Here is an 11999-nt window from a genome sequence, read left to right as displayed (position 1 = left end):
ACAGTACAAACCCCGAAGTTCAGTCATCTCTAGCAGTGACCATGTGCAGGGCTGCGGCCATCTCTTGCCCATGGGCTTTTCTTTGTGCCATGTGCACTGACCTGCGGTGCGTGCTTGGGATCTGTAACATCGGTGTCTCCTGTGGTCACTCTGGGTCTCATGTGCCGATTCTCCTCATAGACTTGCCTTACATGTGTAATAGACCCACGCGTGCAGTTAGTCCATTTCCGCTGCAGAACATGGACTGACAACACAAGAAATCCACACATGCGTGTTTTCAATAAAGTTTTGTCACAATTAAATAACAAAGAAGTTTCCAAACAAAAGCAGCTTTCTTTAAAACCTGACATACCAAAAAGAGACAAAAACCGCAGCATCAAAAATGCAATGAAAAAGACGCAGGTAATCAGATTTACCTAATAGGTGCAGGAAATTGTCAACATCAAAGACTCATCATGTGCTCATCATGGGAATGTGGCCGAAGGGCCCCATATTAGACTGATGTCCGCTGCACCCGCTGGTTCAACCGACTGCCCGATCAGCATCAGTCTTGTCGATTCCAGACGGCCGATTGTTTTTCTGGAACTTGTCAGCTGGCGCCTCTTTCATAGAGAACACTGAGCAAATATTGGCAAAGCTTCATTGGAAAGTCAACAGGGGCTTAGAGATGGGCACTTTGTGCTTGGTTGCTGCGTGTATGAAGAAGCATCAGATGCAGGTGTGAACCTGGCCTACAATATATTACTGGCATTGGATTGTTAGCATGTGGATTCTTTTTGTAGCCACACTCAGCTTACACAGATAAATAGGGAGGGGTCCACTTTAGTAGTAGGAAACCAAATAATCAGTTCATAAGGTCTGACTCCAAACATAACAATGAAAATAATGGAACAATTCACTTCCAGAAATCCAGTGCCCATACCTTGTAATATATTCAAGAAAGGCATCCAGGTCTTCTTCTACCTGATAAATGAATCAGCCGTCACAAAGTGCAATGAGAGTTCCACAATCACACTGCTTTTACAGTAAAGAATCACTTCTATAGTGATGCTGGAGGTCTCTAGATGTGGGCGATGCCCCCTTGTTGTCGTTACACAGATGGATCATTAGCCATATCTGTCTATGTATAGCCAGTCACAGTATTTCATATTGTTTCTTCTTAAAGGTTGACGGCAGAGCAGAATCAATTGACAAGAAGATTGCCCGGCTTGATGCTGAACTCATGAAGTATAAAGACCAGATGAAGAAAATGAGGGAAGGACCCTCCAAGGTAGGACATTAACCTGTGCATAAATGTACTATATAGGGAGTATCTCAAGTTTTTCATGCAGGAAGGTAGAAAACGGCAAATTAGTATGGTTTAAATCTTAAGTAAGGGAATAATTAGGATAGGTCATGGATTTACATTGCTGGGGGTCTGACTTCGGACACCCCCACTGATCAGCTGTCCTCAGCTCTCGGGGCAGCTAGATGTTCACATATTGAACAGCAGAAGATCTCCTGAGAGAATGAGAGCAGTTCTGCAGGACCCAGTGCTGCTTTCTTCAATGTGTGTACATTCAGCTGCCACCAGAGCTTATAACAGCTGATCATGGGGGTGTTGGGAGTCATACCCCCATCAAAATGATATTGATGACCTATCCTCGGTGTAGGTCATCAGTATAAGTCTACTGCACAGCCCATTTAAAGGATGTACTTTGTCCGTATACACTGTCATACCAACTTTGTGTCAGTGTGCATTAGCCTGCAGTACCACAGTAAGAACAATAGCGCCAAGTCTGTATGGCAATTATCTGATAAACTACTTGCCTAACTTTCAAGTAAAGCTTAACCCATAAATTGATGGCTTAAATATTATTTTTTTATCGCAAAATTGCAGATGTAAATACTGATTTGTTTTTTTGGGGATAGGAAGAACCTGGTTGCACCCGGCAGATCGCATAAACTTTTAATGTGGTCCATCGCACTTTGTCTAGATGTCAGCTGTTATGATTGTAAGAAATGGCCTTGATGCAGATGTGAACTGTGCCTTATGGAAACAAATGTGAAGTATAGCCACATACCGTAAATGGTTGTCTGAACTGATGCATTAACTATTCAATTGGTAGTACAGAACTAATGTGGATCAGGTCTGGTGCTCTCTGTATTTTTGTGTATATCTGCACACAGCCATCACTGTAGTCTGTCTATGTGTCAGTGGATATAGAAGAGGGAGTATGGGCACAGGAGATGATATGGGGGATGATATGACTGGGAAGCAATCTGGGATCCCTAGCGAGGAAGGTTTTGGAAGATGGCTACCTGAGGATCACCTGTGGATGGCTGAGCCGATCTTGTGTGTAGGAGCTGATCACATGCATGACATGCCATCCTGCTGAGTAACTGGGTGTGGGGTGTGCCGCTTTGGTTTCAGGTACTAGACCATGTGTTATCTGTGGGTTTCTTATGACGTCATATGATAACAGGACTGATCTCATTATTGGGTGTATCCACCTTTCTTCTCAGCTGCTCTACAGAAATAGGCCATTACTAACTGAGACATCCATTGATGGTGCTCTGGATTAATGTACAGTTTGTCTAAAAAGAAGCTTGCTATTGTTTTATAGTGAACTCTTCTAATCCTATGTGAAAAAATTACTGAAAAAGAAACAACTTCTGAAGTTTCTCTGTAGTATTTTTAGCCAACGTTTCAGTGTAGAAAGTTTTTTTTTGTTTTTTTTCAGTTATTTCAGAAAGGTAGCGGTCATGTTATATTGCATTCACTTTAGGGCTTATAATAACATTTTTAAATATTATAATAATACTTTAGTTGTAAAAATATCAGGCATGTACCTGCAGTTGAAATGTTTTATTACCTTTTTTCAGAATATGGTCAAGCAAAAAGCCATGCGAGTCCTGAAGCAGAAAAGAATGTAAGTAGTGTTCTACTTAAAGGGAATCTGTCAGTAGGATCAACCCTCCTAAGCCGTGTATATGGGCATGCAGGTCATACGAAGCTGAATAAAGTGATATCTTGATATCTGCGATCTGATTTAATCTTCTAGAGTAATTCACATTTTTCTTGTATGTAAATGAGCTGTTATACGCCGGACATGGTCTCCCTGAGAATCTGCCTCTAGAGCTTATTGTAAATGAAATGGGGTTGTTGCCAGTGTGAGACATGTAGTGACTGACAGTCTGTTTGCCTGAGCTACATTTATCGCACTGGGTAAAGTCCGCCTTTTACTTAAAATAAGCTTTGGAGGCAGTTCTCAGGGAAATAGCGATCAGACCTGTTAAATGCCGCTGTCCATCTCTGACAGCGGCATTTAATGCATGCCAGCTGGGGGGCCCATCATACTATGCACTGATCAGCATGCCCATGACTTGATCGTGGGGCGCTAAAGGTTGCCATGGCAGCCCCGGGTCTACTGAAGACCCCTGTGTCAGTCTTGACAGTACACTAGTGAAAGCCAGCCTATAACGGGTTCGTAGGGGACTGATTTTAACTATACACAACAGTACTGTAGCACTGCTGTGTATAGTACAAGCGATCAGATGATTGCAGGTTTAAGCCTCCGAAAGGGACTAACAAGTACAGTAAGAAGTGAAAAGAAAAAAAAAAGTTTTTTTTGCATTGCCGTTTTTTGAGAGCTCTAACTTTTTAACTGTTCCGCTGACAGAGCTGTATAAAGGCTTTTTTGGATCGTTTTCTGTTCTAATTGTTGGGTGGCAGAATGAACAAAAACCAGCAAATCTCCCCTGGCTCCCTCTCCTCAGGCCTGTAATACAGCCACACAGGCTGTACAATGTAGTGCCTACATGCGGCTGACTGCAGGAGAGTCCACTCCTACTGAACTGCTCATAAAAGAAGCGATTTGGTGATCAGATACAGAAGTCACATTTTTTTAAAATATTATATACCGTGACAGCCCATTTATAATAATTGAATTGATTCAACCTAAAAATGTTTTAAAATCACAATTAGTTTTGTTACGGGGCTACCTATTTCCTGTGTTGGACTTGTTGTGAAGCTCATCATAAACTATGTCTGGTTCACATAGGGGTCTGTACGTTAGTTTATTTGTGATACTACAACTCCAAGAATCCCTGGGCTACTATCTTGTCATTTGTGGGAGTTGTAGTTTCACAACAGCTGGTGTGTCGGAAGTTGCTAATCCCCAATTTGGACCATACATATTTAACTTGTACATACAGCTGCATTTAACAAAATACTCTTTCTTTAAAAAAAAATGAATATATATTTCAGGTATGAACAGCAAAGAGATAATTTAAATCAGCAATCCTTCAACATGGAGCAAGCCAATTACACCATCCAAACCCTGAAAGACACCAAAACAACGGTAGGTTCCTGTTAGAATATCATATCCAGTGACTTTAACAGTGCCCGCGTACTAGTATTCTAGCAGAAGCCCCCTACTGCGCACATATCCAGTGGGCTCCTTGAATTCAGGAGCATTAAAGTCCATAATATCCAATAATAACTAAATTGTTAGGGGTATTTGATGAAGCGTTGGAGAGGGGAGTGTTACCCGCATCTATGAGGGAGGCCATTGTTGTGGTCATTCCCAAAGCTGAAAAAGATCCTCAGCTGCCAGTCATATAGACCAATATCACTTTTAACTGCAGATATCAAAATACTGGCCAAGGCTCTGGCGAACAGACTAATCCGGGTAATAGACAAGGTAGTCCACTCGGACCAATCAGGCTTCATGCCAAATAAATCCACTGCTGTCAATTTAAGGAGGCTGTACTTAAACATGCAGATTCCAGCTGAAAATGCGGATAGGAGAGTGGTGGTATCTCTAGATGCACATAAAGCCTTTGATAGTGTGGAATGGAACTACCTGTGGTCGGTGCTGAGTAGCTTTGGGTTCGGGCCAATGTTTACCTCATGGGTAAAATTGCTGTACTCCTCTCCAACAGCCAGAATTAAAGTGAATACAAACTGTCGGAAAGCTTCCCTCTGTTTAGAGGTATGAGACAGGGGTGTCCGTTGTCCCCGCTGCTATTTGCCCTAGCTGTGGAGCCATTAGCTGCCAAAATAAGAAGATCGCAGAAGGTGAAGGGGTTTGTATATGGGAAAACAGAGGAGAAGATAGCTTTATATGCCAACGATATTCTATTTTTGGAAAATCCTGGGGAAGCCTTGAGAAATGTAGTGACACTAATTGAGGGATTTGGACAGATATCAGGACTACTCATTAACTGGGATAAGTCGTGTGTTCTGCCGATAGATGGAAAGGGTGACTGTACCGGGGAGGTGGAACTATTCCCCAAATTAAAGGTGGTCCAACAATTTAAGTACTTAGGGATTCATATAGCTCTTCAATTGAGGGCATTTGAGGAGCTCAATATGCCCTTTATTACAAAGACTGCGCACTAAAATCACAGCGTGGAATAAGTTACATTTATCGGTGGTGGGCAGAGTGAACCTCCTCAAAATGATTGTGATGCTGCAACTGTTATATGTGCTGCATAATTCCCCTATCTGGAACCCAATGAGCAGGTTCCGCAGGATAAAATCACTATTTGGAGAATTAGTGTGGGGTAAGAAGAGTCCCAGACTTAAACAAGAAACACTGCAGAGACCAAAAGAGGAGGGAGGCCTAGCGCTCCCTAATCCCTGGTTATACTTTCTTTCTGCACAAAGCCAACACCTCAAGTGGTGGGGTGAGACTATGGGAAAGGGACAGGTGCCTGTCAGTTTGGAGCGCTTAATTAAGATTTCGCCATTAAGTATGGGACTGGAGTTGGGAATCTTCAAGAAATGAGGATCGCATTACCATACCATAAATCTAATACATAAGATGTGGCTGAAAATCAAGCAGAGTAGGGGGGTAACTCACTTCACTAAGTTTTCACCTATCTGGGATAACATCTATTTTCAGGAGTTCAGTAATATGAAGGGGTTTGGTGAGTGGAAAGAAATGGGTATTGGCCTGATCTATCAGTTGATTTACAGAGGGAAGCTGAAATCATATGAAATGTTGCAGGAAGAATTTCAATTCCCAAGACTAAACCTCTTTCAATATAGACAGGTTCAGCACGCATTTCAGACCCAAAGCAGAAGAGGGCATATTGGAATACAAATAGATCTGATGTTAGATTTTATGCTTAAAAACAGAGGAACGAAAGGGGCAATATCTGAAGTGTATAGAGACCTGCTGCACGCCTTTCTTGGAGGACACCCTATCAAAGCTAGAAGGAAGTGGGAGACAGACTTGGGAGAGATAAATGACGATAGGTGGGAGTCTATTCTAGAATATATACCCAAGTTATCCATGAGTGAGCCTGGGAGAATGTCACAGCTGTATGTGATCCACAGGGTGTATAGAACCCCTCAATGTTATTTAAAGCAGGGTTGAAGTCTAACTCAGACTGCCCAAGGTGCTCGCAATCTCAGGCAGACATACTGCATATGCTTTGGCATTGTCCTAGATTGTCCTCCTTTTGGATTGTAGTGTTGAACCGTATTGGAATGGTGTATAGGTGTATTGTCCCTAGGGACCCACTGACATGTATATTAGGGTACGTTGAGGAAATAAGGGAGGGGGGAGGAACTTACTGTAATATTGTAAAGCGAGTATTGTCATGTAATATCTGTTCCAAGTTTTGTTATGTTTAATAAAAATGTATCTGATTTAAAAAAAAAGATCATAATATCCCATCACGATTTGACTAAAGCAGATAATTTTTTCAACTAGGGCACCAAACGTTAGCTGACAGAGCGGCTTTAAATTTTTTTTTTTTTTTAATTTTCTGTAAAAAAAAAAAAAAAAGATATTTTAATGTGATCTCACAGTTTTAAACCTGAATATGTACATTTCAATAGATATAAAGGAATCTGTAGTCAAGTTTAATTAGAAGAACTGTACTTTATACTTTTCCAGTTTGGCCTTAGGGTGAATTCACACTTTGCAGAATTGTTGCAGAAATTTCTGTGCATTTTTCATCATAATGGGGTTGCACAACTTATATGCGCGTGTGCTGAAACAACTCCATTCTCAAATGTGGAAGTGATTTTCATTGACAGAAATATTTAGATGCCTTATCAGGTTTATGGGTATTTATGCACGGAGGATTAAATATACAGACTTTTGGAGAAAAACACTACCATGATTTCTGGTATAGAACATTCCTGCTTTCCGGTCTATTTCCATGTAGCGCTCAAGCTGATAGAATGTGTGCCATTCAGGCCACTATTAATTTTAGAGGGGTCAAGGTGAGCATTTCAGGGAAGCTTTTATCTATATTAACAAACCACTTTTAAGAATAATGCCATAATGTGTATGGGGCCTCCGAGTTGAAGGGTCAGGCATGTTGAAATTCAGTGATCATTTTATATGCAAATTGTCTCTTTAGAGAGGGAGAGGGCTGGAACTCTAGCGCCACCAGTTGGAAGCAGCGATCCTAAAAGTCCGTATTAGGATCACTGCTTCCAATAGGTGGCGCTAGAGTTCCAGCCCTCTCCCTCTCTAAAGAGACAATTCTTTATTTAATTGCCCAGAGGAGCACGCATGGCTTATAAGTGTCCTTAATCTGAAATGCCAGGCTTGGCTTGTCACTTTCCACAAGGAGAGACGTTGCCCCTTAGACCCCAGTGATACCTATAGTGTGTAATATATAATTAATAAAAAATATGTATGTGTATAAAAAATAATGTATGGCTTTCTTTTAATTTTGTATCATAAGGTGGAAGCAATGAAAATTGGCGCAAAGGAGATGAAAAAAGCCTATAAGCAAGTCAAGATTGATCAGATTGAGGTAAATATTAAAACATGTATTAGTGTTTATTTTATCAGATTTTATTAACGCCATGATTAGAACAATACAATAAAGTTAAGAGGCATATTTGAGCAATCAATGATTAACCACAGGGCAGGCTGAAGCTATTAGCAGCACAGTTCACTATACTCTAAAGGTCTCCATTCTCCCTGATTGTTGGGCGAGATGTCAATCGCACATGTATGATTTCGGACTGCAGATTGCATTGTTCTCCTGGAGATACACCACCGACCGATGTCAACCAGCAACTCTCCCATAGAGAACATCTGAACACTCAGCCGAGTGAGCGTTGCTGCTTATGGGGAGGCAGCTGAGATAGTTCTCAGCCAAAGCACCGTTCTGCCCAGAGCCATCCAATCTGTACAGGGGGCTTAAGTTGTGAAGATGAATAACTTGCTAATTGATAAAACATTTAAAAATATAATTGTGGATATTATTTTCTCTATTTAAACTTGTTATACAGGGCTTAATTTATAAGTTGCATTTAAAGGGGTTGTACAGTGTTTTTTGGTGGCTGTATGGTCAGTCCAATATAGTGCCTTTACTAGTTTACTGATATGAGTCACATCACACAGGTATCCACTGATCAGAAGCTGATGGCATATCCTAGTGATATACCATCAATAACTTAAGTCAGATAACTACATAATCCTTTGATCTTCAATATTTCTTGTATTATAAATGTGTTTTGTGTGTGATAAATAACATTGTACCTTATACAGGACTTACAAGATCAGCTAGAAGATATGATGGAGAATGCAAACGATATCCAAGAAGCGCTGAGCCGTAGTTATGGGACACCTGAAATTGATGAGGATGATCTTGAAGCTGGTAAGGAAGCATGTGCCCATTTATATTGGGAAATGATGGAAAAAATTGGTGAAAAAGCTGCTTGGTATCATTAGGCAACACAGTTTCAGCTTGGCCCTCGTTCACCAGTGGCAATATTATGATGCACAAATACATATCTCTAACAGGTCTGAATGCAAATAATTTTTTTTTTTAAACATTCCTGCATGTGGGCATAAAGGAAATCGGTCAACAGGTTTTGCTATGTAATCTGAGAGCAACATGATGTAGGGCTGAGACCCAGATTTCACTGATCTGTAACTTACTAGGCTTTGTTGTGCTGTCTCAATAAAATTAGAGTTTTATCAGCAGGAGAGAATCGCTACAGGACCAGATGTTGCCTGGTCCAACCATGCCTCCACCACTGATTGGCACCTTTCTGTCAATATACAATGTACACAGGGAGCTGCTAATCGGTGGTGATGGGGGTTAAATAGCGCTGAGCATCATGCTGCTGTTAGACTACATAGCAAAAACCTGTTGCCAGATTCCCTTTAAATGTTCAGAGCACAGTAGGCATTTTCTTCTCTCAAAGCTGTAGCCTGGATCTCCTTCTCACTGACACTGTACAAGCAGTGATTTTTGTGAAAATATATATCACAGAAATGCCCATAGGGATATGTAATATAATGTGTGCGAATGTTAACCTGCTCCAACAAAACACATTTATCCATAGCAATAGCCTTGGTCATATGTGTGTGATATCCACTTCTGCTGTCACTTAGACTTTAATACAGAGGTGTTTTTCAATTCTAGGCAGATGACTCATAATTATGTCGTATTGGTTAATTATAATTAATAATTCTCGTTTTGTCATGTGTCCTTGGTTATGTATACCTCTGGGGGGGTCTGCTGTTAACTGTTTTTTGTCTGACAGAGCTGGATGCATTGGGAGATGAACTCTTGGCAGATGATGACAGCTCCTACTTGGATGAAGCCGCCTCCGCTCCCGCAATTCCCGAAGGCATTCCAAGCGACTCCAAAAATAAGGTATTAGTACTGTACCAGGATGTACTTTTATTCCATAAATAATGATGAATGAGAGCAAAACTTTACTTACTGTGAAGACAAAGTAATTAGGAATATTTTACTGACTTTGGTCTTCAATTTCCCCACAGGATGGCGTGTTGGTAGATGAATTTGGACTGCCACAGATTCCAGCTACATAATTGGAGCCCCATGTTACAAACTGCTAAAGTAAATTTGTCCGTCTTCGAGTGGGATATTTTGTTCTGCTTTAAATTTAATCTAACAGTTCCTTTTTTTTTTTTTTTTCTTATAACCGAACAAAAATTGAGAACTTGGATTTCATATTTTAACTTTTGCTAACGTCACTACATCCTAATTTCTAAGAAGAAATATCTAATGTACATTTAAGAATTGTTGGGAGCAGGGCTCCAGAGCCCCAATGAAGACCGGCTCTTTTGCGTCACGTGCACGAGAAAATACTATTTTGCAAAAATCCAGTATCTTTTTTTTTTTTTTTCTAAAACATCTGACTTGGAGAACTATGGAGGTTCGGGATAACCTATATGTTCTTGTTTTGGAGAAAATGCAGCTTTATTTTCCAAACAAGCAATGATATCCTTTAAAGACCAGGTCACATATATAATATTGTTAAGAGAAAAGATTGTGGGTCATATCATCAATCCTTGTCGCATCCAGAATAGTTTCATACTTACTTTACAGCTTCATAACCATTAAGAAGTGCTGTTGTGTCTGTGTATATATTTTTCATATCAGGATTTCATCTTTTTTTTTTTATTTTTTTTTTTAAGTCATTTTGGTTAGGAGTACAATAGAAATATTACTTCTGTCTTGAGTAACTTAATAAAGGAGTGATCGCTGTTGAAATATTATTTTGTCAGCTCAATTTGTAGTAAAAAAAACAAAACCCTATTGTCTGTGATGACAAATATGTCAGGCATAGTTAAATAGGGTCCAGTAATAAAACGCTCTCATCAGTCCCTAGAACAAGTGGGCCTTAACACTAAGGGCCCGATGCATCAAAGTGTTTATTTCTGACTTATGGCATAAAAAAAAATCAAGTTGAAATGTCACAAATTTTTGCAAGACTCGAAATTGTACAAAATTGGTGACATTTGGTATTTTTGACGCCAATTCCAGCCAGCAAATCTGGGATGGGGAGTGGTCAAGCCCACCCGGCCAATTTATCAAAATGTATGCCACTTTGATGGCTTAAATTAGGCCAGAAATGCACTTCGTACCCTGACTGCAGTAAGATTTCTGGTGGTGGAACCAGATGCCAGTTGTATGATCCTCCAAATTCATTAAGTGGTGTGTGCTACTTCATGAATTAGATGCATTTTACTCCAGCTGCCCTTTCATCAAGACTGTCATGTGAAAAGCCATTCTTCATGAATCGTGCCTAATTATTTTGCTCAATACCACTACTTCTCCAGAAGTGTGCTACCCCTTCAGATTCAGGATCATAGTGATATTCTTCTCTAGTGTTTGAAAAGCGGTTATGAAAAACAAGTAGTAGAGAAATAATTCTTTTCTCAAATGGCGCATACACCACAGATATACTACCCAGATTTCAGGGAGCAAAATCTGCTGTACAAGTCAGTAGAAAAGTTTGTCCGATTTTTACAATCTTACCCACAGGCTCTGGCCAAACAAAAAAAATTATTGGTAAATTGAGCTCCGGTATTTTTCTTTTTTAAACTGCACCATGTAAATTCACCCATTGCATCTTTTACATGCAGATTCTGCTACAGTTTATTTCTGTCCAATTTACAGTACATGTGGATGTAGGGTTTTTTTGTGAAAAGTTGCAGCTCCTTTAATTTACAGTATATGTGCATCTTACCATGAACTGACTCTGGGTTCTCTTTAAACCTATAATCCTGACATTTTTATGGAAAGTTACCGTTGAGTCTTTTAATTTTTCCTTTCGGTTTTACTGCAGAGGAAAAGAAGCATTGCATGAAATCAATGGACTGTACATGTAATCAGGGCTGTGGAGTTGGAGCTCATTTTGGTGGAGTCAGTATAAAATACTCCGACTCCTAAAATATATAATAAATTGGGTACAGTAGTTCAATGCAGTTTGTGGGGAATATTTTTTCATAAGAATTTGGGAATGTTCTGAAATGTCCTATTCCTGATCTAAGGGTCTAGACTTTTAGCTAAGACGAATCTGTGCTATAGTAAATTTATCACTTAAACATGAGCCATGTATGAGGGAGTCGGAGACATGGAAATTGAGGAGTCGGAGGTTTGGCTTACAGACTCCACAGCCCTGCATGTAATACAGAAATTTCTTATGAATAGGGTATAAATATACTGTAAGGCTGAGTTCACACGATGCGTATTTCATGCGTTTCCGCGGCGTTTTT

At 40.1% G+C, this 11999-nt stretch overlaps 1 protein-coding gene across 1 annotated transcript in view; it reads left to right on the top strand.

Moving 5' to 3' along the window:
• The window catches only part of CHMP5 (charged multivesicular body protein 5), an 18673-nt gene extending 8544 nt beyond the window's left edge, over nt 1–10129 (top strand). The window contains exons 2-8 of the mRNA XM_073678594.1: nt 1166–1270; nt 2866–2912; nt 4250–4343; nt 7696–7767; nt 8511–8619; nt 9515–9627; nt 9756–10129. Coding sequence (XP_073534695.1) covers nt 1166–1270; nt 2866–2912; nt 4250–4343; nt 7696–7767; nt 8511–8619; nt 9515–9627; nt 9756–9806 — 591 coding nt within the window. The 3' untranslated portion in view covers nt 9807–10129. The remainder of the gene's footprint in view (nt 1–1165; nt 1271–2865; nt 2913–4249; nt 4344–7695; nt 7768–8510; nt 8620–9514; nt 9628–9755) is intronic.
• Nucleotides 10130–11999: the final 1870 nt, after the last annotated feature.

The sequence above is a fragment of the Phyllobates terribilis genome, unplaced genomic scaffold, assembly GCF_046119375.1.
Source record: "Phyllobates terribilis strain yellow unplaced genomic scaffold, ASM4611937v1 Scaffold_4__5_contigs__length_816908805, whole genome shotgun sequence".
In the NCBI taxonomy this organism is placed as follows: domain Eukaryota; kingdom Metazoa; phylum Chordata; class Amphibia; order Anura; family Dendrobatidae; genus Phyllobates; species Phyllobates terribilis.
The sequence above is the reverse complement of the archived record's forward strand: the minus strand, read 5'-3'. Positions and strand labels throughout refer to the sequence as shown.